This window comes from Myxine glutinosa, chromosome 1, assembly GCF_964187855.1.
Source record: "Myxine glutinosa chromosome 1, kmMyxGlut1.1, whole genome shotgun sequence".
NCBI classification, from domain to species: domain Eukaryota; kingdom Metazoa; phylum Chordata; class Myxini; order Myxiniformes; family Myxinidae; genus Myxine; species Myxine glutinosa.
In genome coordinates this window covers 41,875,089-41,901,091 of record NC_136261.1, presented here as the reverse complement: position 1 = coordinate 41,901,091, position 26,003 = coordinate 41,875,089, and the positions used below count along the sequence as shown (strand labels likewise).

The window sequence follows — 26,003 nt, the reverse complement described above, 5'->3', positions numbered from 1 at the left end:
AAGCACATGTTCTTCAAGTAATCCCCTCCTGTTTGAACTCCCAAAATTCAGACTTCCCACCAAACTCCGCTCTTGTGTTCCCCTTTTCTCCCATTTGTGGAACTGCCAACCAGAGATGATTCAATCACACTCTTCTCGCCAGGGATTCAAGCAGGCAGTGAGTGCACCACCATCTCCCACCACTCCCAACCGTGCCCATGATCCTTTCTAACCCCATTAGCCCCACCTAATCCAACCCTCTTAGCTTCCTCTCCTCCTCTCTTTCATCTTCTGTTCATTCACTTCCTTGCTTTTGCCAGACTGTGGACCCACTGCCACCACGTTCATGCCTTTTGACACTCTGGTCGTCTCGCTCTTTCATGACCTTCATTTCTGAATCCAAATGCAAGTTGAAGGATCTGCAGGTTCACAAAGATTTATGCATCCCATGAACACTTGGGTAATGAACGTAGAGCAGCAGCGAAGGCTGGAAAGGGTGGAAATGCGAATGGTTCGGTGGATGTGCAGAGTATCGTTGAGAGAGAGGAAAACAAATGATGAATTGCGAAAGATGATGGGAATAGAGCCTGTGATTGATGCTGTGAAGAGGAACAGGTTGAGATGGTTTGGTCATGTGTTGAGGAAGGATGAAAGTGACTGGTTGAGAAGAGTGATGGAAATGAATGCAGAAGGAAGTAGAGGACGGGGAAGACCGAGAAAGACTTGGCTAAAGATGGTGGAAGAAGAAATGCGGGCAAGGGGGTTAACAAGGGGAGATGTAGAAAATAGGGCAAGATGGAGAAGATCGTCATGGGGACCGCAAGGCTAACCCCCGCTCTTGCAGGGAAAATGGCCTTAAAATGCATGTTGTTGTCATTGTTGTTGTTGTTGTTGTTGTATGAACCCTCACATGGCTAAACTTTATCCCATGCATGTTTACCCATTGGCCAATGACGTTCACAGCTGGTGTTTACCCATTGCCCAATGCTATTCACGGTGTTTACCCAAACTGATACTTGTCTCGATGAAACAGAACAAGTCAGATTTTCTTGTTACACAACAGTTGGTGTGGTACGTGACATCTACCAAATTTGTTGTACGGAACGTTTATTTTATTACCATATGTCACGTGGGACCAAGCTGAAGGCCAGTGTGCTCCCACCCCACCTTTCGGTTCTGGGTTCTCCGCAAGGATGACAAAGTTTCACAAAACATTTAAGCTCAAGCAATGACGCTTGACTTGCGAAATGTCACCTACGGTTTAAGATTCAGATATTGAGTCCTTATAGTTATTAAACTAATGCTTTGTTGCAATTAAAAGGTTGCCTGGAGATTTCAGCGAGTATAAAAGAGGTAAATGTTATGCAAAAACATTTATCACATTCATGGTAATTTCAATTGAAAGGCGCCATGATGTCAACTTATCAGGACCGTCTGCTAATATAGGGAAGACTTGCTGAACGCTGAGAATTCTCCGATTAATATGGAAAGGATTTTCAATGCGAATATCCTCTTTCCAATAGACAATGTGCAAATGAAAGGCCTATAATCTTTAAAACGAAGATATCCAAAGATAACATGCAGCACCAGCTGCTTGGGATAAAAGCACTAAAGATACTACAGAGGGTTAATATAATATGCTAATACATTTGAGTAAGTATTTAGCATAAAATTATCATAACACTAAAAAGCCTTTAACAGGTGTTTGGCCTCAGGGCAGAGCTTGGATGCCTTACAAAGTAATGTAACACAGTCCAAACAAAGAACATTCAATTCAGCAGATACTCAAATATATGCAGGAACAAAAAATATTGGAAGCTGCCTTATTCCAAATACCACCTGTCCACCATTAATAAATAAGATGGCCGAATGAGTGCTTGCGCTCACCCCTCTCGAGGCCGTCGATGTTCTGTGTGTAAAGGCGCAGCAGAAGGCCGCGCTCGTGCAGCAACCGCAGGAAGTAGTGTCCCAAGTTAGGCCTCCGCTCTCCGGGGTAGAGCTCGCGCGCGAGACTCAAAAATGGCCGTGGGTCTTGCAGGAAGTAATTGATGTCAAAAACGGCTTCCGGATATGGGAGGTTATACTTTTGCAGGTTGTCGTAAAGGCCTGTAGTCGGGCTCCTGATGAATCAAACATTGCAGAGAAATTAAGAGAAGCACGTTATCCCCCATCCCTACCCGATACCTTTTCGACCCCCATTGACCCAATCTAACCCAACCCTCTAGCATTCCATTGTTTGTTGTGTCCAGGTATGTTACCTTTGTAAATTTCCATTTTGATATACCCGACTCTTCACAGAGCGTTGGTGCTGACTGCTGACGAGGCAGTTTCTTGGCAAAGGTTATATCTGGGTGATTACTATTGCCTCCCCAACACTGTTTCTCCATACTCTATCCTTTCACATGCCGAGCGTCGAGCAAGGAAGCAGCACGTACCATTTTTAAGTCTTTGGTGCGACTCGGCTGGAATTTGAACCACCGACTTCCCAAACTTAAATGATGCTCTAACCATTACACCACCCAATCTGGTTCTTTGTAAACCAACATAATCATCATAACTCTCATAATTATCGATAGTATGTACATATATATATCTATATATATATATATTTTTTTTTTTTTTTTAAATATAATTATATATATATATTTTTTGGCTACATGAGTTAAAAGTTGAATTCACGGTCCATTTGTCCAATTCTGGTTAAACTGCCAAAATGAAGACTCTCGGCTCACCTTCACTCTTTCATTCCTCTTTTTCCCACCTCTGGAACAAACTCCCTCACTCTCTTCAATCCCACTCCTCCCTCCAGGTCTTTAAAACAGCTGTTCACCACCATCTCTTATCTTCCCCCATCCAAAACCTTGATAATTTCTACCCCCATTAATACACCCCAAATCCACCTTTTTCAAATTCCATTTTCTTTGCTGAAACTCCTAGTCGTGTCCATCTTGTTTATTTCTCGGAATAGTCTCCACAAAATGTGTGAGAATAATAATCCTTACAAGAACAATAGGCTTCCAGTGGGAACCTCACTGGAAGCAGAATAATAATAATAATAATCTTACAATAATTCACCAAATGTCTGTCTGTCTGTCTGTTCCCAGATACCGCAAAAACGGCTGAACCGATCACAACGAAATTTTGGGTGGCTAATCCTGGGACCCCCTGGAGTAAAATAAGCTATATTGTTTTTGCAATTTTTCCAATTTCCAATTTTTCCAATTTTCCAGTTTTTCCAAACACGATGGAATAATATTTACCGATATAAACAGTGATGTGGCTTTTATTTAAATTCTACAAATACTGTTTAGATTTTGATGATTTGCGCGTGATATGATTTAACGGATGTTTATATAAATCGTTTAAAATTAAAAAAGCCTTCAATTTCTGATATTTTATCTTTTCATTTGGGCCTCCCAATTGAAGCCCTGCCCATTGGGCGGGTACCGTTGCTAGTAGTGATAAATGATTATGTTCCAACCACTACATTAAAGTTGAATCCTGCTTCTTCTTCTTCAATCGTGGAAGCACGGGCTTTTAAAAAAGGCAACTTTGTGATTAAAGTAACAATTTTTGGTTAAAAGTAAATGGATTATTATCTTTCCAACGGACTGGAAAAACTCGGCTCTTTGGCTCTAGGTCTATAGATAATGGTATTTAATCTAATTTCTTTTGGAAAACCATACCAGTCAAAGTCTTGGACTGAGAAGGTGAAAACAAGCAATTTCTTATCATAAATCATAAGGGGCTGTACACAAAATAAGTGACTTTTGGCAGTTTTTTTTTACCCCTACCCCTCCCATGATGCTCGGTGACGCTCTTCCTGACCCCCAACCTAAAAAAAAATAGATAACTCTGTGAATGAGAGCCGTGTTGCCCTTTTAAAACTTCGATCAGCTTCCATTCTCAAAGGTTTTTGGGGTGAAAACAAAATTGGTGGCCTCCGACAGCTCGGTCAATGAAATAGTGCTGCCCTTCAGCTCCCTCCAAATTATACAAACTCTGAGTTAAACTTACTGCTTTCTCCTTTTTTTTAAATGACCTCTCATAGCTTCAAATTAATGATTTGAACAGCACCTCTGCCAAGTTTAGGTGAATTCAATCAAAAGCAACGTTTGCTCTCAATTGAAATGTCCTGTCATGGTGAAGGGAAATCAAATGTGGCTGCACCCATGAAAATCGAGGTGTCACGTGACTAACTCTGACATCCTCCACCCTCCGCTCTCCGCCCCTGTCCTCCCTGTGACACTCTGGGGCTCTGGGAAACATCAACCCCCCTACAAATCATCATAAAATTTGTGTAGAAGCAGCACCAACCGGAAATCGGGGATCCCGCTGGGGGTGCTGAGACCCGCGCCGGCCATCACCACCACACGGTGGCAGAGACCCTTACGGATCAATCCAGCCACATCGGACAGCTCATGTAAATGCTTCACGATCACCTCCCCAGCTCCTGATGTGCCACAAAATGGACGAGCGGCACTCCTGTAGTAGAGAGTGCAGAAGCACTTAACAAAAACCCAGAAATCATTTCGTTTTTAGGACTGTAATGGGTTAAAAACAAAACCAAGGCAATGTTTCAGTCTAGCTCAGGAATTGGTGAATGGCAGCATCTGTTTTCAGTATTGGGAATAATTAATTTATCAGACAAAACATGCCATTCTCAAGCAAAGTGAAAATTGCTGCAATATAATCTCAGCTAATCCACTCAATCCTTTATAATCCCAACGAAACCCCCACAGGGGTCAAGTCTGCCAGGATTTGCATAAAGGGAGCTTGACAATGAGGAAAGACAGGATGTTTGGAATTTTGTCTGAATTACTGAAGTCCAGCAGGATGGTATACAGAGGTAGTGCAGTTACCATTGGGGTATTTTGCCTGGTTTCAATTGCCTACCTCACTTTAACCAGTCAGAATGGTGTTTCGTAGGCACCAAGTGTCCTGTCTGCTAACATGGTGGATGTTAAAGATCCTTCACGAAGTGTATATGTGTCCTTCACGAAGAAAATACAAGTTATCACTGATACACTGAACAAATTGCTGATTCCTATCCTCAAATGACCTCTCATCGAATGTCTGGCCTGGGCAGCCGGTGCGTGAAAGACTTGGGCTATAAACCCACCACAGTCAACAAACCCCACCAAGAATGTGGTAATCAGGAGGTGGTGGATGTATTGCAAACTAGTAAAAAGTCCGTCAAAAGTGACGGGTTGGACCAGTTTATTCAACGGTGCAGCCTCGTGAGCGTGTCAAAGTCTGAAGCCTCGGCCTAGTCTCAGCTGTGCTTATATCTTCTTTATCTATAAGACAACCTACAGACATAAATGAACACTCGGTTTACTCTGCATGAGTTTCCCATCACGTGCAGCGAATTTCACCTCCCTGCGTCTTATATTTATTGTTATTTTAAAAAATACTTCTGTACACCGCCCTTGAGGCTCGGTTTGCAAGCCACCGTCTACATTTCCAACAGAAGAGACATAATTACTCTTTTATGGAAAATCTTTTTCGAGTTTGTTTTATCCTCAAAAATACACCGTAGTGAACACACATTTGTGTTAAAAGATTGGCCCTTCAAAACCTACCCTTACGAATGGGGACAGACATCTGTACAAACACACAAACGGACATTGTGTTTTATATGGTAGATTATACTTTGATGCTGTTACCATTATAAACAAATACAATCCTCTTCAGAATGGTGTGGCTCATGGAAGCTCCGCCCACCACTCAGGAAAACTTTTGAAGTGACATCTGAAGTATTCACCATTAATCTACAGATTAATCAACACAAATCAAGTTATTAAAGAGTCACAACTATCTCGGTTTTCCTTTAACCTCAATATTGTATCAATAATAAACTAGAACAACACTCTTCGACGTCACGACATCGACTGATATGTCTCCGCCCACATTATTACATCATTATTATACTTATACCAAGTTTGATTTAAATCCATTCAGCTGTTCTCAAGTTATCACATTTTTACCTGACATGGCCCCTGACCTTTGACCTCTTGACCCTAAAATTGAATCAGTTCATGTTTACATCATTATATATATATATATCTGTACCAATTTTAATTTAAATCCCTTCAGCTGTTCACAAGTTATCACATTTGTACCTAACATGACCTCTGACTTTTGGCCTTTGACCTCTTGACCCCAAAATCTAATCAGTTCATCTTTACATCATTATACATACCTGTACCAAGATTTAATTTAAATCCCTTCAGCTGTTCACATGTTATCACATTTTTACCTGACATGACCTCTTGACCCCAAAATCTAATCAGTTAATCTTCACAACATTATACATGCCTGTACCAAGTTTTTTTTAGATTACTTCAGCTGTTCTCAAGTTATACACGTATTACAGACTTTGACCTTTGACCTCTTGACCCCAAAATCGAATCAGTTCATCTTTACATCATACTACATAAGTGTACCAAATTTGGTGAGAATCCCATCACTGGTTCACAAGTTATCACGGTACAGGATTTTTACCGAACATGACCTCTGACCTTTGACCTTTGATCTCATGACCTCAAAATCTAATCAGTTCCTCTTTACCTCATTATACATACCTGCACCAAATTTGACTGAGATCCCTCCAGCCGTTCTCAAGTTATCACGATAACGAAAACCTATCACGAACACGGACAGCCGGACAGACAACCTGCAAACATAATGCCTCCGGCGACTCCGTAAAAGATCAACAATATGTTGATCCCTCAATATGTTTTGGTACGTATCACAAATTACACATACCACAGACGATTAATACTAGCAGGTACATTAATTGATTGATATCTCATTAAACTCGCTATTCCTGAAGCATAGGCCAACTGTTGTAAAAATATACCACATGTTCTACAATGTTGATCACAAGGTACGCCGCAGTATCAACTCAGCAACAATAACCCCCAACTTTAACATAACCAATTATTAGAAAACAAAAAACATCTTTCACCAAGTGGTACATGTTGCTTCCTCGCTTGATGTTCAGCATTTAGAGGATAGAGCACGACCAAACCCCATGAGTTGTCATCCTATAAGTTGGCGCGCCATAGGGATGGGGGTGAGGGATTGACTTCTCCAGAATTACCCTTTGCTTTTTTGCGAAAAAAAATTAATCTCAAAAACTGTTCCTCTTAATGAGAATCATCTGCATAATAAAACTCTTTGGAATAACACGATCAGAAAGAGTAGTTATATCTACCCCATTGCACAACCACAAGGCACTCGTATTTACATTTTGTGCGCAGATAATTACAGCGATAAATTACAATTACAGCAATTACATATTGGGGAGAGTGCAGTGAACGCCATGCGACCGGATGCTTACACGGTTGACCTGAATCAATGGTGTAATTACCATGCGCTCTCGAAGCGAAAAGCGGGGTTAAGCATTCAGTTGCGTACGTATGTGTGCCGTGTGCCGGACGTGTTTGCATTCTAAAAATTCATTTTCTCGGCAAATGTTGGCCCGATTGACATGAAATTTTCACCATAGGAGCGCCTCCTCCTGTAGAATATTTTAATGATTATTATGACGTCATTGGTCAAGTGGTACAGGCGCCATATTGGAAAAACTTCGCACCTCTATATCTCTGCAACCACTCCACAGAAAAAATTGAGACCTGGCTCATTGTCAACTACTCCCCATGGGGAATAAGATATGTTAATGATGATGTCATCGGTGCCTTCGTTATGACGTTATAATTCGACAAGTACAACACTTATCGATCATTATTTAAAAAAATTCAGCAACTGTTGGTCTGATGGACACGAAATTTTCACCATAGGAGCGCCCCCTCCTTTCGAATATTTTAATGATAATCATGACGTCATATGTCATGTAGTACAGGCGCCATCTTGGAAAAACCGAAAAATGTTGCACCTCTATATCTCCAAAACCGCTGCATGGGAAAAATTGAAACGTGGCTCATTGTAAAGAACTCCATATGGGGAATAGGTGTTGTTAACGATGATGTCATTGGTGCCATAATTATGATGTCATAATTCGACAGGGACAACGCTTAGTCTGATCAGTTTGAAATTTATTGAGCGTGATCTATGCAACAATTATATTGGAGAATATAAAGTTATGATGTCATCACTGACGTGGTCTGGCAGCCATATTGGATCAAAGAAAAAAAATGTTCAAAAACAGAAGAGTTGGCTCGCAATAAGTTGACTGCTCAGTGTAAGTATTCTATGAATACCATCTAGTTATGGTTAGAGCGTCCGCCATGGGTCTGAGAGGTCAGTCGTTGAAACCCCGGCCATGTCATACCAAAGACTTAAAAAATGGTTGATGTTCAGCATTGAAAAGGATAGGAGCATTGACACTCCCCATAGGTTGGCATCCACCGTCCACAGTGAGGAGGAAATCCTCAGATGAATGCCCCTCAGAGTGCGGTGAGAACGGTGGCAACATTGTTGTCGTTTTGCTGGTACCCAGAGTGCCCCAGGAAGTGACAGCACTTCCCCCAAGCTCAGTGGTTGTATTTGTCTCATCTAACAGTCCTTTGTTGTGTTTCCTGTATTCATCTTTATATCCATGTGTGTGAGATGTGTGTGTGTGTGAGATGTGTGAGATGTGTGAGATGTGTGAGATGTGTGAGATGTGTGAGATGTGTGTGTGTGTGTGTGTGTGTGTGTGTGTGTGTGTGTTTGTGTGTGTGTGTGTGTGTGTGTGTGTGTGTGTGTGTGTGTGTGGCAGCTCCACTACGAGTCTTAGAATTCAAAAAAGTTTTGAGCTCTTCTCCTTTTGAAGCAAAATAACTTCCTGGAGTGACAGACTTACCCTGTGCCGAGTGTGACGTTCCTGGACTGAGTGCTGCAGATGCTCGCTCGATGGGACCATTTGTTCTGGAAGCTGCAGGTAGATGCAAACTTTGTCCATCTCGCTGCCATCGCCAATGGCACAGGTGGAGCTCTTTGCCCGCAACCTAAATATTGTGGCAGTATAACAATTTGTCCAAATAAGTAACATTCTGAAGCAGGGGAGAAAACCGTATTGACAGGTGAACCTCTGAAAGGCTGGTTACTCCACGCATGCAAAGCGAAAAGTGGGGCTAAGCAATAGTTTCACTTCTGCCTGTCCACAAACGTCAATTTATGATTGAAGAACAACTTGATTTCAATTCAATGTTATATTTTGAACACCAATCGGAACATGAATCAAGAACGAACCTATAGTTTATCAGTACTTTGGTTCTGAATTTGTCCCAATTGCACATGTGCAGAGAGGAGTGAGATAAATGTTTTACTCTGTCTGTCTGTCTGTCTGTCTGTCTGTCTGCCTGGCAGTCAAGTAAAATTGAAAATCATTCAAAACAGTTTTTAAGGACCACATAAAGGACACAAACAACAGGCACAATTAACTAATGTAACGTGTTAAATAATGTGGTGTAAAAGACACTGTATCAATGGCGGTAAACTTCGAGAATTTTTTTTTTTTTTTAATTTACGACCTATTTTTCACTACTTTGACATGTTAAATAAGGTGGTGTATAAGATACAGCATGAATGACGGTAAGCATCAATTTAAGCTGGCCATCTCATATACTTGTATATATGTGGATGTAAAAAGTACCAAGGTATATTTTGGAAAGTGTACTTTGGCTAACATATGGTAAAACACAGCTGTATGCACTTGTTATCCTCTGAGACAACTCCTCCACCATCATGAAAACATGTCTGAGTCACAACAATTGACTAACTTGAGGGGAGGTCATGGGTTGCTTATAGAGTTGTTTTCTTTATGTAGTATTCGAAGGCTCATGGTGGAGATTGTACATACATCACATGCAGAACTAGAACGGCACTTGTGGAGTGCATAGCCTCGCCTTGCGTGTTCAATACAAAAATACAATTGTTAACTGAACACGCTACTATTATGACCCACTGCTTTACAGCCCATATACCCGTGTTATATCACATAGTTTCTTTGCACATGTTATGAACATCATACATTTAATGTTTCCCTCACATCGGGTCATAGATCAGATTTTTGCAGTTTCAGATTTTTCGGATAAAGATTTAGATTCAACCAATTATGGCTACAATACCACTTTTTTTTCTTTTTTCTTCTTCTTCTTCTTCTTCTTTTTTTTTTTTTTTTTTTTTTTTTTTGTATACAATATCGAGGCTCGTGAAAGAGCGAACATTAATCACACAGAAAGACAAACCGACACATAAAACATATAACATAGGGAGCGGTAGACAAGATGGGGAGAGAGGGGGAAGGACACAAACACAACATTTGAGAGCAGGGACCGAGAGACGTGGAGACATCGAGAGATCTGAGAGAGGGCGAGGGCTTTGGGGGGGGGGGGCGAGGGCTTTGGGGGGGGGCGTGGGAAGGGGGCAGTGGGAGAGGTATAAAACATATGGACACTGCCAGGACTTCCAGGAAAGAAGTTGGAATTTCAAACAAGGTGGATCTGGGGTGAATTAGCGGGGGTAGAAAAGATCAAGGTTTTGGATGGGGGAAGATAAGAGATGGTGGTGAACAGCTGTTTTAAAGACCTGGAGGGAGGAGTGGGATTGAAGGGAGTGAGGGAGTTTGTTCCAGAGGCGGGAGAAAAGAGGAATGAAAGAGTGAAGGTGAGCGGAGAGCCGAGATTTCGGCAGTTTAACCATCAGAGGGTTGCTGGCAGATCTTGTGCGACCTGTAGGAATATTTGGGGGACAGAGCACACAGAGAGCTGGGGGTGCAAGGCCGGAGAGGAGTCGGTAGAAGACAGAAAGACCACCTACCTGCCTGCGGTGAGTGAGTGAAAGGCCCTCAGAGATAGCTTCATCGCGGGAGATTCCAATAATTCTGAAAGCTTTGGTTTCAACAGCGTGAAGCCGAGCTAGGTGTGAGGCAGGAGCACCGGCCCATAGGGGAGAACAGTATTCCATTGAGCTGCGGATGAAAGCCTTGTATGTGGTGAGGAGCTCAGGTGTGCCGAGGAAGGACTTCGCACGACGGAGGATTGCGAAGCAACGGAAACTTCGCACGACGGAAACTTCACCAATTATGTCATCGTTACCACCCTATATACCTCATGGGGAGTTGATGACATATGACAAGTTAAAAACAAATAAATTTTGAGCAGTTTCTGAGAAAAAGATGTCCATTTTTCCCCCTTCAATCCAATATGGCTGCCATACCCTGTGACATATGACGTCATAAATATAACTCTTCATTCATATCGGGTCATACATATGAAGTTTCAGATTTTATGGATATGAATTTCAATTCAACCAATTATGGCTGGAATGCCACTTCTCCGATGACATCATCGTTATCATTGTATATACATACCCCCATGGGAAGTTGATAACATATACCAAGTTTTATTTCTTTCGTTGAGCGGTTTCGGAGAAAATGACGTCCAATTTTTTTTCCCCTTCAATTCAATATAGCTGCCATACCATGTGACCTACGACGTTAAATTTAGCAATAAAATATTTCACATGGGGAGTCACGTTAGTCAGTCAGTTAGAGGGGAACACGAAGAGGCCAATCTGTTAATCAGATAATTATCAAACCGAGGACTGGCCGGATGGCCTAGACCTAGAGGAAGGCCTACGTACACTCGACCAGCTACAAACTATCATCCTGGTGTTTCGCAGGGTGATTCATCAGAGAGTCCTGGATGGATGTTAAACCGGGCGTCCCGTCTGCCGGAATTAGTTGGTGGACGTTAAAGATCCCACGGTGTCCTTCGTGAACAGTAGAGAAGGTAACGCCGCCACCATGGAACAAATTCCAAATTCCTGTGTAACCTACAAGGGGCACTGCATCAGTGGCAAGGCCGCACCCAAATAATGCCACTCGCAGCAAAGGAGAAGAAGAATCAAACCAGAGCATCACATTTGAAAATCTTAGGAGAGAAACAGATAGCACTCCTGAAGTTTGTGACAGTGATGGGAGTAATTCTTTTTTACCATTTCAGTTTTGACATCAAATTTTCACCAAAGCTTTATCTTACGATAATTCACCAAATGTCTGTCTGTCTGTCCGTCTGTTCCCAGGTACCGCAAAAACGGCTGAACCGATCGCAACGACATTTTGGGTGGGTAATCCTGGGACCCCCTGGAGTAAAATAGGCTCTATAGTTTTCCCAATTTTTTTTCCCAATTTCCACTTTTTCCAATTTTCCAGTTTTCCAGTTTTTCCAAACACAATGGAATAATATTTACCGACATGAACAGTGATGTGGCTTTTATTGAAATTTGCGTGTGATATGATTTAACGGATGTTTATATAGATCGTTCATTAAGAAAAGCCTTCAATTTCTGATATTTTGCCTTTTCATTTTGGCTTCCCAATTGAAGCCCCGCCCGTAGGGCAGGTACTGTTGCTTGTCATGATAATACGGAGAACGCAAATTAATAATTGTGTCAAAAGGTCAAAGGTCAGTTCACATAAAATCGTCAATTTTCATGCGATTGACCAGAAATTTTAAGAAGTTGCATATCGGGTCACTGAATTGGTTCACCAATCGAAGGGTATCAGTCGATTGTTTATTTTATATCAAAAGGTCAAGGTTGCACAAAATCATCAATTTTCGTTCCAATTGACCTGAAATTTTAAGAATTTGCATATTGGGTCACAGAATGGTTCACCAATCAAAAGCTAGAAGTTGATTATTTTTTAACTCTAAAGCTCAAAGGTCATGGTTGCATAAAATCATCAATTTTCATTTTGTATTTTTTAAAAAGAACTTTTTTCGTTATTTTGAGCATGCGGAAGAAGAAGAAGCCGTCTGATACAAATGAACGATGGTCTTTGCATTTTCAGATGCTTTATAGTTGCTAATTATAACTATACGTTTGTATAGTTTGAGTATGTACAAGGTATAGTCTGAATAAGGATATTATTCATTTCTGCGAGGAATTTTGCATCTCATCTCCAAGAGACAATCGGTGGGTGCATCCACAGTGTGGTTGCCTGGCAATGGGTGTTGCATAACAATGTGACGGGGTTCATTTTGAAAAGTGGAGCGGTTTTGGCAGAAAGGCAATGGAGTCATAAATTTTGTTGCTTGGATAATTGCCAAATACGGCAATACTCTCTAGAGCTTGATGTAAGACTTTGGAGTTCACAGGTAATGTCTAGATCACTTTTATTCAAGTTGTATCTCGTGTTTTCCCAAAATTATTTGTTAGTTGAAGCAAAAGTACAATTTCGTTTGTTAAACTCGTCTTCCCTCCAAAGGGAACATTAACTTATCATGGAATTGACAGACCATCATTTTGAGTTTGGGATGCGCAAGGGGTCACCCTTCTCGAATACATGGTCGTTGTCATGGAAATCTTGGCAAAATTCAGCCAAATTGGCCAAACTTCACAGAATCTACGGAGCATGAATTAACCGGTAAACATCACCATACGTGGCAAGTTGGAGGTGATTAAAAAACTGGTTGGTAGGAATCGAAAGCGGATTTTATTTTATTTATTTATTTGTTGGACGTGATCAGAAGTGAAGTAATACAGTAATACAGAATGTGCTAGAACCTTCGGTGAAGGTAAGCTCATGACGTCACACAGCCAATTGATAACCTTCGCTACAGCTCTATAAATCTGTGTGTCAATCCTTGCAAGTGGAATGGAAGCGAAACATTAACAAGGAATAACGAGGAAACTCGAAACAGGAGGAGGCCATTGAGCCCATTATAGCTGTGCCAAAACATTGCCTTTTAAAAAAATTGATCGGACTTTCCATCCAATGACAGTTTTGACAATACTAACATGGGTCTGTGGGTTTTCAGAAACAAAACAGACCAACTCCGTGAACGTAATCCAATTTATCCCTAGTTCACGCTCTAGAAAGTTCATACTGATCGAATCAAGCGTTATACTTGTCGATTTATGACGTCATAATGAAAGCACCTATGACATCATCATTAACATATTTTATTCCCAACCGGGAGTACTTTAGAATGAGCCACGTTTCAATTTTCTCCATGGAGCGGTTTCGAAGATAGAGGTGCAACGTTTTTCGGTTTTTCCAAGATGGCGAACGTACCACGTAACCGATGACGTCATAATTATCATTATAAAATTCTCCAGGAGGAGGCGCTTCATTGGTGACAATTTCGTGTCAATCAGACCAGCAGTTGCAGAGAAAGCGAATTTTAAATGGAATAAGCCTGCAAAATGTTGGTGGAAGTGACATACATACATACATACACCGGAAGGACAGACAAACGCTGTTCCAGCCCGCATTACTAAACGGCGTAAAAACTGTAAACGCGTCCATAAAATAACTAAATAAAAAACCTAAATTGATATCTTGCAGCAGGTCAGTGATGTTTGCCTATAATCGTAAAGCTTCTATTTATTATGCACGGTTTGTTATTGCTTACACAATGTGTTAGCATACCCCACTAGTGATATATAAAGCTCTTTACAACCACTTTCTCACTGACTGACTGACAATAATGTCCGGTACCTTCCGGGTGTCGTAGAAAGCTGATGTCGTAAAAGCTAAAAGCTGATTCCGGGTGTCGTAAAATTTACGTAAAAAACAGTCACGTATCCATAAAAAACCCTCAATCAATATCTAGCATTTGAAAATTGCAATTTATATAATTGTGAACTGTGAAATAAGCACGACAATAATGTCTGTGAATTAAAAAAAGAAAAAGCATCCGTAAATGAAAATTTACATAAAAAACCTAAACGCATCCATTAAAAATCGTCAATCAATATCTAGCATTTGAAAATTGTAATTTATATAATTGTGAACTGTGAAATAAGCACGACAATAATGTCTGTGAATTAAAAAAAGAAAAAGCATCCGTAAATGAAAATTTACATAAAAAAGCTAAACGCATCCATAAAAAACCCTCAATCAATATCTAGCATTTGAAAATTATAATTTATATAATTGTAAACTGTGAAATAAGTATGACAATAATGTCTGTGAAAAAAAAGCGTCTGTAAATGAAAATTTACGTAAAAACTGCAAACGCATCTGTGAAAAAAAAACCTCAATCGATATCTAGCATTTGAAAATTGCAATTTCTATAACTAAACTGTGAAATAAAAACCTCAATGAAAATTTATGTAAAAACCGTAAACACGTCCGTAAACTCCAATAATCACACAACCCACACCTCATCGCATCTAACCCGGACACGAAACCAGCCATGTTTGCGCCACGGAAACACAAAAACAATAAGCGCAGACATGCTCACCCACACAAATACACCAACAGCTCATGTGTAAGTGATAACAAAAAAAAGAGCAGAGCAGCCGATCAATGATGCGATTTGATGTTTAGTTGATTGAGGTTTTCCAAAATAAAAAAACACTTCAATTTGATCTCACACACCGGCATGTAACCGGAAGTGGTCACATTGTCGATAAAAACCTTACATATGCCGATTGCTGAGGTTTGGTGTCTATTGGCTTGAGGAAGCCTGCTGTGAAGCGGGTGAAACGTCACCTGAAACTGGGTCTGCTCTTCCTTATTGCTCAGATTAGCAGAGTAAATATAGTGTTACCTTCTAGTTGGAAGCACCTTTCTTCTCAAAACAAGACTGAAAGTCTAACAGCGGTGTAGCCGGGCTTGTAAAATATTATGAACCACAAACACATATCATTAGCTTTTTAAACAGTCACTAATGCTGTTTATAACATTAAACAAAGAAATTTGGAGGAATCCCAACTTCCATGAGCTAAGTCTTACTTACAGGACTGAGGGAAGATCTACTGTAATCTATATACCCCACAATGTTTGGGTTAATAACATGCCATCAAAAAACCGAGGCGAATTCCTTACTTCCGCGGTTAGTCCGTACACCGCTTATCATTGATTCATGAACCATACACCACTTCAATCCATTAACTTTGTATTCACGACATTGGGATTAAAGTGTTATGGTCATATTTACTATATTACTATTTTTACTATTACGAAAACGATACTACTGAAACGATACACTGCTGTATTAAGAAACCTGGGCTTAATTTGTCCGAAACGGCCCGAAGGTGAGGCATGAAGCCTAAGGCCTATACGTACCGTTTTGTTGGAAGAGACGTAACGCCGATGCTTTCGATATTTGATAGTCATTTTAACAATCGGTTTGTTTGTGTTTCACACTGAATGAAAAACATAGAGCATGCAGATTGTGATGTATGACAGGTTCGACGATATGTTCGGCCTGAACGAAATTGGAATCAAAACGCCGGAGTGTGGAGATTCAGCCGCCGTACTGCCGTAATGACATCAGATGTAATCACATCACCCTGTCATGTGACCATATCCTCAGCTCTGATTGGTATACATTTGAGGGGACATGCATACATACATACATACTTACAGATGGACAAACACTGTTCTAGAGGGCCTTGCCCGATGGCGATGGGCTACGCCGTAAAAAAAATTCTGACGAGACGAGCACAGTTGAAATTTTATCCCATTATTTGATTATGCATTCCTTCAAAGTGAGGACAAGATCTGGAAGAATGGATGAAACAGATATGGAAGAAACTTTCTTGCTCCCTGTCTACGTTTTTGAAAAATAAACTATCCAAGACACTACAAAACACGTGGGAAACAGACCTTATAGCTTCAGCTTCGGCACAGGCAGATTGGGACCAAAAGCAATGTATAACACGACAACTCAAAATGTTGTGGACTAGTTATGACAAAACTTGGTGGGTGAGTTGGTTAGGTAAAAAGAACAAGTCGATTCGACTTTGGTTAAGGTGGAAGATCTGAAAACAAATCCTTAAGATCTACATTTTCCTTACAATAAGACTCTCTTAAAAAGGCCTTAAGCTCGTCATCCAAGGGATTGACTTTTGCCTCATAGGTCTGAGAAGTACTGTAGGTCTCATAGGCCTCAATATCATCCACCTCTGATTCGTCAGAGCCGAATCCTCCTTTCAAACCACAATATCACACGGGGTTTTGGAAGTATCAAATAAACCAAGTCCTCCTCTCTACTCACTCTACTGGGTTTAGAATTATCACTTAATGACACACAGAGAGGTTCAAGAACCGGGCTGACATCACTGCTACCTGAGACAGACTCATATATATAGGCAGTTCATCTCCATTAGGCTTGCCTTCAAATTTTCTACCATTATGAAGAAGACCACTTCGCTCCCTAGGATCTACTTCATGACGAGGACTATTAATGTTGCTGGCTTGTATCTTCGGTAAACCCTCCTTAACAAGCAAAGGTGCACTTGAGTCACCTTAGTCGAGTTGATCCATTGCACTACTGACATCCTCATCCTGAAGAGCTTGCAGATCAATGAATCCATTTTCATCCTACTCAAGAAGCTTTCTTGTGAGAAATTGGGGAATTATTCCTCGTCTTCGATTTATGATTTCTGGTGACTAAAGCTATCCATCGTTTCCATTTCTCCACATGTTCATCCGTGACATTAACATTGTCTCTTAGTGGATTTGATGGGGGAAACACTGGAAAGACAGCTCGAGTTACCTTTGCCAGGTTATCGCAAATTGGTACAGATTCTGAGACTGGCCTTGTACACTCGTTTTCCTTGTTTTTAGGGCAAAACTGTTTCAAGTGACCAAAGCTTCCCCACGAAAAGCACTTGAGTGTATCTGTGGAAGCAGAAACTTGACAACCATGCCTATCCAGAGTGAAAATAACAACATTCACAAGCAGTGGTGTCTAACGGGTATACCATTGATGCCAAAGCAAACATAATAAGGGCCTAGGCGTCCAAAAACCATGCATGCACATACAGTAAAGCTCCGCTGTGTAACGGGCTGTGCTGAAAGTAATATTTGAAGTTCAAATGCCACCGGGGCCTATTGTGCCACCTATACCCCCCGCTTCCCTGCTCCACCAAACTCTGCAGTTCGGATTCCAGACACTGCGGCAATTAATCACGCGGGGCAAACAAAAGCCATGATGGCTGGGGCATCGGGCAGGCCTCCCGTCACTCTCACTGGGGTTTAGTTTCTGGCGATAGATGTCGCTGCATTTGGTGCAAATTCAAATTGGAGGGCCTGTACAAGTACAATAGCCCAAGTGGATCATTACAAAGACACTAGTTAGTAAATGTCATAATTGGTGTATTTGCAGGTGTAAACCTTAGCAGATCCTAATCAAAATGGGTAACGGTGGTGGCAGCAGGCACTACTGTATGGTAGAGCAGCCCACATATATATATATATATATCCGGCGCGTCAGAAAAATTGTCAAATTTCTACATTTACTTTTGTTTGAAGTGCATATGTGAGACTTTATTTTAATATCAGACTTGGATGAATAAACTGCGTCCTTATACATTTGAGAAGTACTGAGAAGTACTGTAACATTTGATACCACAACTTTGATTCTATGACATATAATGGCATCTTGATCACTGCCAGTGCTGTCTCCACCAAACTGATATGGGATACCTGTGAACATTCTCAATCTTGATCACTGTCAGTGCTGTCTCCACCAAACTGATATGGGATATCTGTGGACATTCTCAATCTTGATCATTGTCAGTGCTGTGTCCACCAAACTGATATGGGATATCTGTGGACATTCTCAATCTTGATCATTGTCAGTGCTGTCTCCACCAAACTGATGTGGGATACCTGTGAACATTCTCAATCTTGATCATTGTCAGTGCTGTCTCCACCAAACTGATGTGGGATACCTGTGAACATTCTCAATCTTGATCACTGTCAGTGCTGTCTCCACCAAACTGATATGGGATATCTGTGAACATTCTCAATCTTGATCATTGTCAGTGCTGTCTCCACCAAACTGATATGGGATATCTGTGAACATTCTCAATCTTGATCATTGTCAGTGCTGTCTCCACCAAACTGATATGGGATATCTGTGAACATTCTCAATCTTGATCACCGTCAGTGCTGTCTCCACCAAACTGATATGGGATATCTGTGAACATTGTCAATCTTGATCACTGTCTGTCCTGTCTCCACCAAACTGATATGGGATATCTGTGAACATTCTCAATCTTGATCATTGTCAGTGCTGTCTCCACCAAACTGATATGGGATACCTGTGGACATTGTCAATCTTGATCACCGTCAGTGCTGTCTCCACCAAACTGATATGGGATATCTGTGAACATTCTCAATCTTGATCATTGTCAGTGCTGTCTCCACCAAACTGATGTGGGATACCTGTGAACATTCTCAATCTTGATCATCGTCAGTGCTGTCTCCACCAAACTGATGTGGGATACCTGTGAACATTCTCAATCTTGATCATTGTCAGTGCTGTCTCCACCAAACTGATATGGGATACCTGTGAACATTCTCAATCTTGATCATTGTCAGTGCTGTCTCCACCAAACTGATATGGGATACCTGTGACCATTGTCAATCTTGATCACCGTCAGTGCTGTCTCCACCAAACTGATATGGGATACCTGTGAACATTCTCAATCTTGATCATTGTCAGTGCTGTCTCCACCAAACTGATGTGGGATACCTGTGAACATTCTCAATCTTGATCACTGTCAGTGCTGTCTCCACCAAACTGATATGGGATACCTGTGAACATTGTCAATCTTGATCACCGTCAGTGCTGACTCCACCAAACTGACATGGGATATCTGTGGACATTGTCAATCTTGATCAGTCAGTGCTGTCTCCACCAAACTGATGTGGGATATCTGTGGACATTGTCAATCTTGATCACCGTCAGTGCTGTCTCCACCAAACTAATATGGGATATGTGTGAACATTGTCAATCTTGATCAATCAGTGCTGTCTCCACCAAACTGATATGGGATATCTGAGGACATTGTCAATATTGATCAGTCAGTGCTGTCTCCACCAAACTGATTGTGGGATATCTGTGGACATTGTCAATCTTGATCACCGTCAGTGCTGTCTCCACCAAACTGACATGGGATATCTGTGGACATTGTCAATCTTGATCAGTCAGTGCTGTCTCCACCAAACTGATGTGGGATATCTGTGAACATTGTCAATCTTGATCACTGTCTGTCCTGTCTCCACCAAACTGATATGGGATACCTGTGAACATTGTCAATCTTGATCACTGTCTGTCCTGTCTCCACCAAACTGATATGGGATATCTGTGAACATTCTCAATCTTGATCACTGTCTGTCCTGTCTCCACCAAACTGATGTGGGATACCTGTGGACATTCTCAATCTTGATCACTGTCTGTCCTGTCTCCACCAAACTGACATGGGATATCTGTGAACATTCTCAATCTTGATCACTGTCTGTCCTGTCTCCACCAAACTGACATGGGATATCTGTGAACATTCTCAATCTTGATCACTGTCTGTCCTGTCTCCACCAAACTGATGTGGGATACCTGTGAACATTGTCAATCTTGATCACTGTCTGTCCTGTCTCCACCAAACTGACATGGGATATCTGTGAACATTCTCAATCTTGATCACTGTCTGTCCTGTCTCCACCAAACTGATGTGGGATACCTGTGAACATTGTCAATCTTGATCACTGTCTGTCCTGTCTCCACCAAACTGACATGGGATACCTGTGAACATTGTCAATCTTGATCAGTCAGTGCTGTCTCCACCAAACTGACATGGGATACCTGTGAACATTGTCAATCTTGATCAGTCAGTGCTGTCTCCACCAAACTGATATGGGATATCTGTGGACATTGTCAATCTTGATCAGTCAGTGCTGTCTCCACCAAACTGACATGGGATACCTGTGAACATTGTCAATCTTGATCAGTCAGTGCTGTCTCCACCAAACTGACATGGGATACCTGTGAACATTGTCAATCATGATCAGTCAGTGCTGTCTCCACCAAACTGACATGGGATACCTGTGAACATTGTCAATCTTGATCAGTCAGTGCTGTCTCCACCAAACTGACATGGGATACCTGTGAACATTGTCAATCTTGATCAGTCAGTGCTGTCTCCACCAAACTGACATGGGATACCTGTGAACATTGTCAATCTTGATCAGTCAGTGCTGTCTCGACCAAACTGATATGGGATATCTGTGGACATTGTCAATCTTGATCAGTCAGTGCTGTCTCCACCAAACTGATATGGGATATCTGTGAACATTGTCAATCTTGATCAGTCAGTGCTGTCTCCACCAAACTGATATGGGATATCTGTGGACATTGTCAATCTTGATCAGTCAGTGCTGTCTCCACCAAACTGATATGGGATATCTGTGAACATTGTCAATCTTGATCAGTCAGTGCTGTCTCCACCAAACTGATATGGGATATCTGTGAACATTGTCAATCTTGATCAGTCAGTGCTGTCTCGACCAAACTGATATGGGATATCTGTGGACATTGTCAATCTTGATCAGTCAGTGCTGTCTCCACCAAACTGATATGGGATATCTGTGAACATTGTCAATCTTGATCAGTCAGTGCTGTCTCCACCAAACTGATATGGGATATCTGTGGACATTGTCAATCTTGATCAGTCAGTGCTGTCTCCACCAAACTGATATGGGATATCTGTGAACATTGTCAATCTTGATCAGTCAGTGCTGTCTCCACCAAACTGATATGGGATACCTGTGAACATTGTCAATCTTGATCAGTCAGTGCTGTCTCCACCAAACTGATATGGGATACCTGTGAACATTGTCAAGCTTGATCAGTCAGTGCTGTCTCCACCAAACTGATATGGGATATCTGTGGACATTGTCAATCTTGATCAGTCAGTGCTGTCTTCACCAAACTGATATGGGATATCTGTGAACATTGTCAATCTTGATCAGTCAGTGCTGTCTCCACCAAACTGATATGGGATATCTGTGAACATTGTCAATCTTGATCACTGTCTGTCCTGTCTCCACCAAACTGATATGGGATACCTGTGAACATTGTCAATCTTGATCAGTCAGTGCTGTCTCCACCAAACTGATATGGGATACCTGTGAACATTGTCAATCTTGATCAGTCAGTGCTGTCTCCACCAAACTGATATGGGATACCTGTGAACATTGTCAATCTTGATCAGTCAGTGCTGTCTCCACCAAACTGATATGGGATATCTGTGAACATTGTCAATCTTGATCAGTCAGTGCTGTCTCCACCAAACTGATATGGGATATCTGTGAACATTGTCAATCTTGATCAGTCAGTGCTGTCTCCACCAAACTGATATGGGATACCTGTGAACATTGTCAATCTTGATCAGTCAGTGCTGTCTCCACCAAACTGATATGGGATACCTGTGAACATTGTCAATCTTGATCAGTCAGTGCTGTCTCCACCAAACTGATATGGGATATCTGTGAACATTGTCAATCTTGATCAGTCAGTGCTGTCTCCACCAAACTGATATGGGATACCTGTGAACATTGTCAATCTTGATCAGTCAGTGCTGTCTCCACCAAACTGATATGGGATATCTGTGAACATTGTCAATCTTGATCAGTCAGTGCTGTCTCCACCAAACTGATATGGGATACCTGTGAACATTGTCAATCTTGATCAGTCAGTGCTGTCTCCACCAAACTGATATGGGATACCTGTGAACATTGTCAATCTTGATCAGTCAGTGCTGTCTGTCCTGTCTCCACCAAACTGATATGGGATATCTGGAAGTTCTATATCCGAGTCATCTGAGTCCATATCCTCAAAATATAACTTTTTAACCCTAACAGATTCCCTCGGGACAACCAGCATTGACCTTCCCGAGGGAGAACGTGTTCCTTCTTGCAGCAAACAAGTATTTTCCCGCCTTCTTTTGTTGGTTCACGAATTTAAAATGTATTAATACCTCGGTCGACGTCATTCGTATGACGTCATCAACATGCTGTGAAATCCGTTTTGAAAGTGCTCAGGGCTGAGGAGAATAGCGGAAGTGTTGGAATACGTATGTGGAGTATGGTTAGCCGGCTTTCTCTCTTAAACATGTATCTAATCAATCATTTGCTTGTTTAGTGAGTTAGCAGTGGTGTTACCTTTCGGACGATGTAAAAATGTTCAGAGCGCTGTTAGCACAGGAGCTACCTGCCCTTGCGGTGTGTTGTTTTATACTATATTTAATTTAATATATTCAGCTGTTTCTGACGAATATGGACAACAGGAAGTTTGATGAGAAACATTAAAATGTCGCACAAACACCTGATAATTTGACTCGCTTGAGAAGGCACCGCCACTGTTCTTACCTGGCGCCGAATTCCACGTCAACTTGCTCGTTCTCGCCAGGCACCTCATGTACCCGCGGGTGGCGGCTTGGACGGCCATGTTTCGCTATCACAGCGTGAACGTGGCAGAGTCTTGTCGGTAACAAAACACAAATGGGGTTCGCGCGATGGCGTGACGCGGGTCCGGACAGATTGGGGCAGTTTCGGGCCTACCTGGTGGTCTACCCGGGAAGATGGCGCCCTCACCTGGTCGTCACGATGTTCGACATGCGAGGCTCGACTCGGCAAGTCAAGCAGAGTTTCTTCCTTTTTGTAGACAAAGTCCAGGCTCATGGAAATGTGACGATCTGGATGTCACAGAACAAAAGGAATAGCAGAAAGAGAGGGACAAAATAGAGGAGGACTTGGACAAATAAGGGATGTGTGGAAGAATGAGGGGTGAGGGAGGACACAAGATGGACACAAAAGGAAATTTTCAGAAAGGAAAAACTGGAAACTTGGTAAGAGGTGGGAGCTTGGGAAGGATTAATGGAGGGAAGGATTAATGGAGGGAAGGATTAATGGTGGGAAGGACTAATGGAGGGAAGGATTAATGGAGGGAAGGATTAATGGTGGGAAGGATTAATGGAGGGAAGGATTAATGGAGGGAAGGACTAATGGAGGGAAGGATTAATGGTGGGAAGGATTAATGGAGGGAAGGATTAATGGTGGGAAGGATTAATGGTGGGAAGGATTAATGGAGGGAAGGATTAATGGATTGGTTATGACAAACTTCCCTGCTAATGTCTGCTGCTCTTCTTCTGCTCCAATCGGTTCTTCTGATCATGTGCTTGTCAAAGTGGACATCTCTCTGGCCATTCTCAGAGAGCCTCCTCAGCGTCGACGAGTCTGGCATTTCACTCAGGCCGACTGGGACGGTCTTCAAGCAGCCATCAATCGTCTGGATTGGTCTCCCATCTCCACTGCCTCTGACATCAATTCTTCCTGGGAATTCTTCCAAAGCAAACTGATCTCTCTCATGCACAGATTTATCCCATCTCGCCTTCAATTGTCTTACCCTTCCTCCCGTCCATGGTACACTGAATCTTGTGGTGAGGCAGTTGCCCTGAAACAACTTGCCTTTGCCTCTTGGAAGGCTAATCCAACTGAAGGAAATCTCAGTTCCTTCCACCAAGCTCGGAACAAGTGTGTGTCTACCCTCAGGAGTGCCAGGAAGCACTATCTCTCCTCACTCAAGAATGAACTCTCAAACCTGTCTCCTTCCTCCAAATCCTGGTGGCGTCTGGTCAAATCCGTTTCTGGTGTTTGTTCCCCCTCCATCCCCTCCCTTACCTCAAATGGCCACACAGTTGACATCGCACGTGACAAAGCCGAATGCCTCAACTCTGTGTTCGCCTCGAAATCCTTAGTCCCAAACCCATCTCTCTCTGTTCCCACCTTTCCCAGTCGAACCCAACTGCTCCTGGACTCTGTGTCCTTCTCTCCTGACAAGGTGGAGGAGTTTTTGTCAAACCTCGACTCTGATTCTGCAACTGGACCAGACGGCATCAGCCCACGGGTCTTAAAATCCTGCTCTGCCGCTCTATCTCACCCTCTCTCTGTTCTTTTCACCCTATCTTTTGCTCAAGGTCATCTGCCAGCATCCTGGAAATCAGCTAACATTACCGCTTTACACAAAAAAGGTGCAAAAACAGATCCTTGCAACTACAGACCAATCAGCCTGCTCCCAATTATCAGCAAAGTCATGGAATCCATCATTGCTTCGGATATGAAATCTTTCCTCTTCTCCAATGGCTTGATCTCTGATCATCAATTTGGTTTCAGACCAGGTCACTCTACTCTGGACATGCTGCTTCTGCTGTCTCAACAATGGATGGAGGTCCTCAATGCCAAACAGGAAATCAGAGCTGTCTCCCTTGACATATCAAGGGCCTTTGATACGGTCTGGCACCCAGCTCTGCTCACCAAACTCTCCTCCTATGGTATCCATGGAAATCTCCATGCATGGCTTGCGGACTTCCTCTCTGGTCGTAGTCAACGTGTGGCCCTGAATGGATTTCTCTCATCTCCCCTTCCTGTTCAGGCTGGAGTTCCCCAAGGAAGTGTGCTGGGCCCTGTGCTTTTTCTGGTCTTTATCAATGATCTCTCTGACTCTCTGGAAAATCCTCTCTATCTCTTTGCTGATGACTCCACTCTCTGCCGCTCCATTCCTCTTCCCTCAGATCGGCAGTCTGCAGCCTCCTCACTCTCTGAAGACCTGGACAAAATCACAGACTGGTCAAACAAGTGGAACATGTCTTTCAATCCTGCCAAATCTCACTCTCTTACTATGTCTCTCCGAAAAGATCGACTGGACAACCCTCCCATCTACTTTCTCAACAATCCTCTCCAAGAAGTTCTGTCACTCAAGCTTTTGGGTCTCACTATCTGCCATGATCTTTCTTGGGAAAACCACATTTCCAAGCTGGCCTCCAAAGCCAGTCGCCGACTGGGCATCCTCCGTCGTGCGAAGTCCTTCCTCGGCACACCTGAGCTCCTCACCACTTACAAGGCTTTCATCCGCAGCTCAATGGAATACTGTTCTCCCCTATGGGCTGGTGCTCCTGCCTCACACCTGGCTCGGCTTCACGCTGTTGAATCCAAAGCTTTCAAAATCATTGGAATCTCCCGCGATGAAGCTATCTCTGAGGGCCTTTCACTCACTCACCGCAGGCAGGTAGGTGGTCTTTCTGTCTTCTACCGACTCCTCTCCGGCCTTGCTCCCCCAGCTCTCTCTGTGCTCTGTCCCCCAAATATTCCTACAGGTCGCACTAGATCTGCCAGCAACCCTCTGATGGTTAAACTGCCGAAATCTCAGCTCTCTGCTCACCTTCACTCTTTCATTCCTCTTTTCTCCCGCCTGTGGAACAAACTCCCACAC

The 26,003-nt window shown here is 42.3% G+C and overlaps 1 protein-coding gene across 5 annotated transcripts in view; it reads right to left on the bottom strand.

Annotated features, from left to right (window-relative positions):
* SIRT3 (sirtuin 3) overlaps positions 1 to 23,330 on the bottom strand; it is a 103,276-nt gene extending 79,946 nt beyond the window's left edge. For 4 of the 5 annotated variants that reach the window (XM_078771139.1, XM_078771140.1, XM_078771141.1 and 1 more), the window contains exons 1-4: positions 23,105 to 23,298; positions 8,792 to 8,936; positions 4,297 to 4,464; positions 1,867 to 2,099 (exon numbers count right to left, since the gene is read on the bottom strand). In XM_078771139.1, coding sequence (XP_078627265.1) covers positions 1,867 to 2,099; positions 4,297 to 4,464; positions 8,792 to 8,936; positions 23,105 to 23,183 — 625 coding nt within the window. In that variant the 5' untranslated portion in view covers positions 23,184 to 23,298. Of the gene's footprint in view, positions 1 to 1,866; positions 2,100 to 4,296; positions 4,465 to 8,791; positions 8,937 to 23,104 lie in introns of all 5 variants that reach the window. The other variant, XM_068109962.2, reaches the window with a different exon arrangement.
* Positions 23,331 to 26,003: the final 2,673 nt, after the last annotated feature.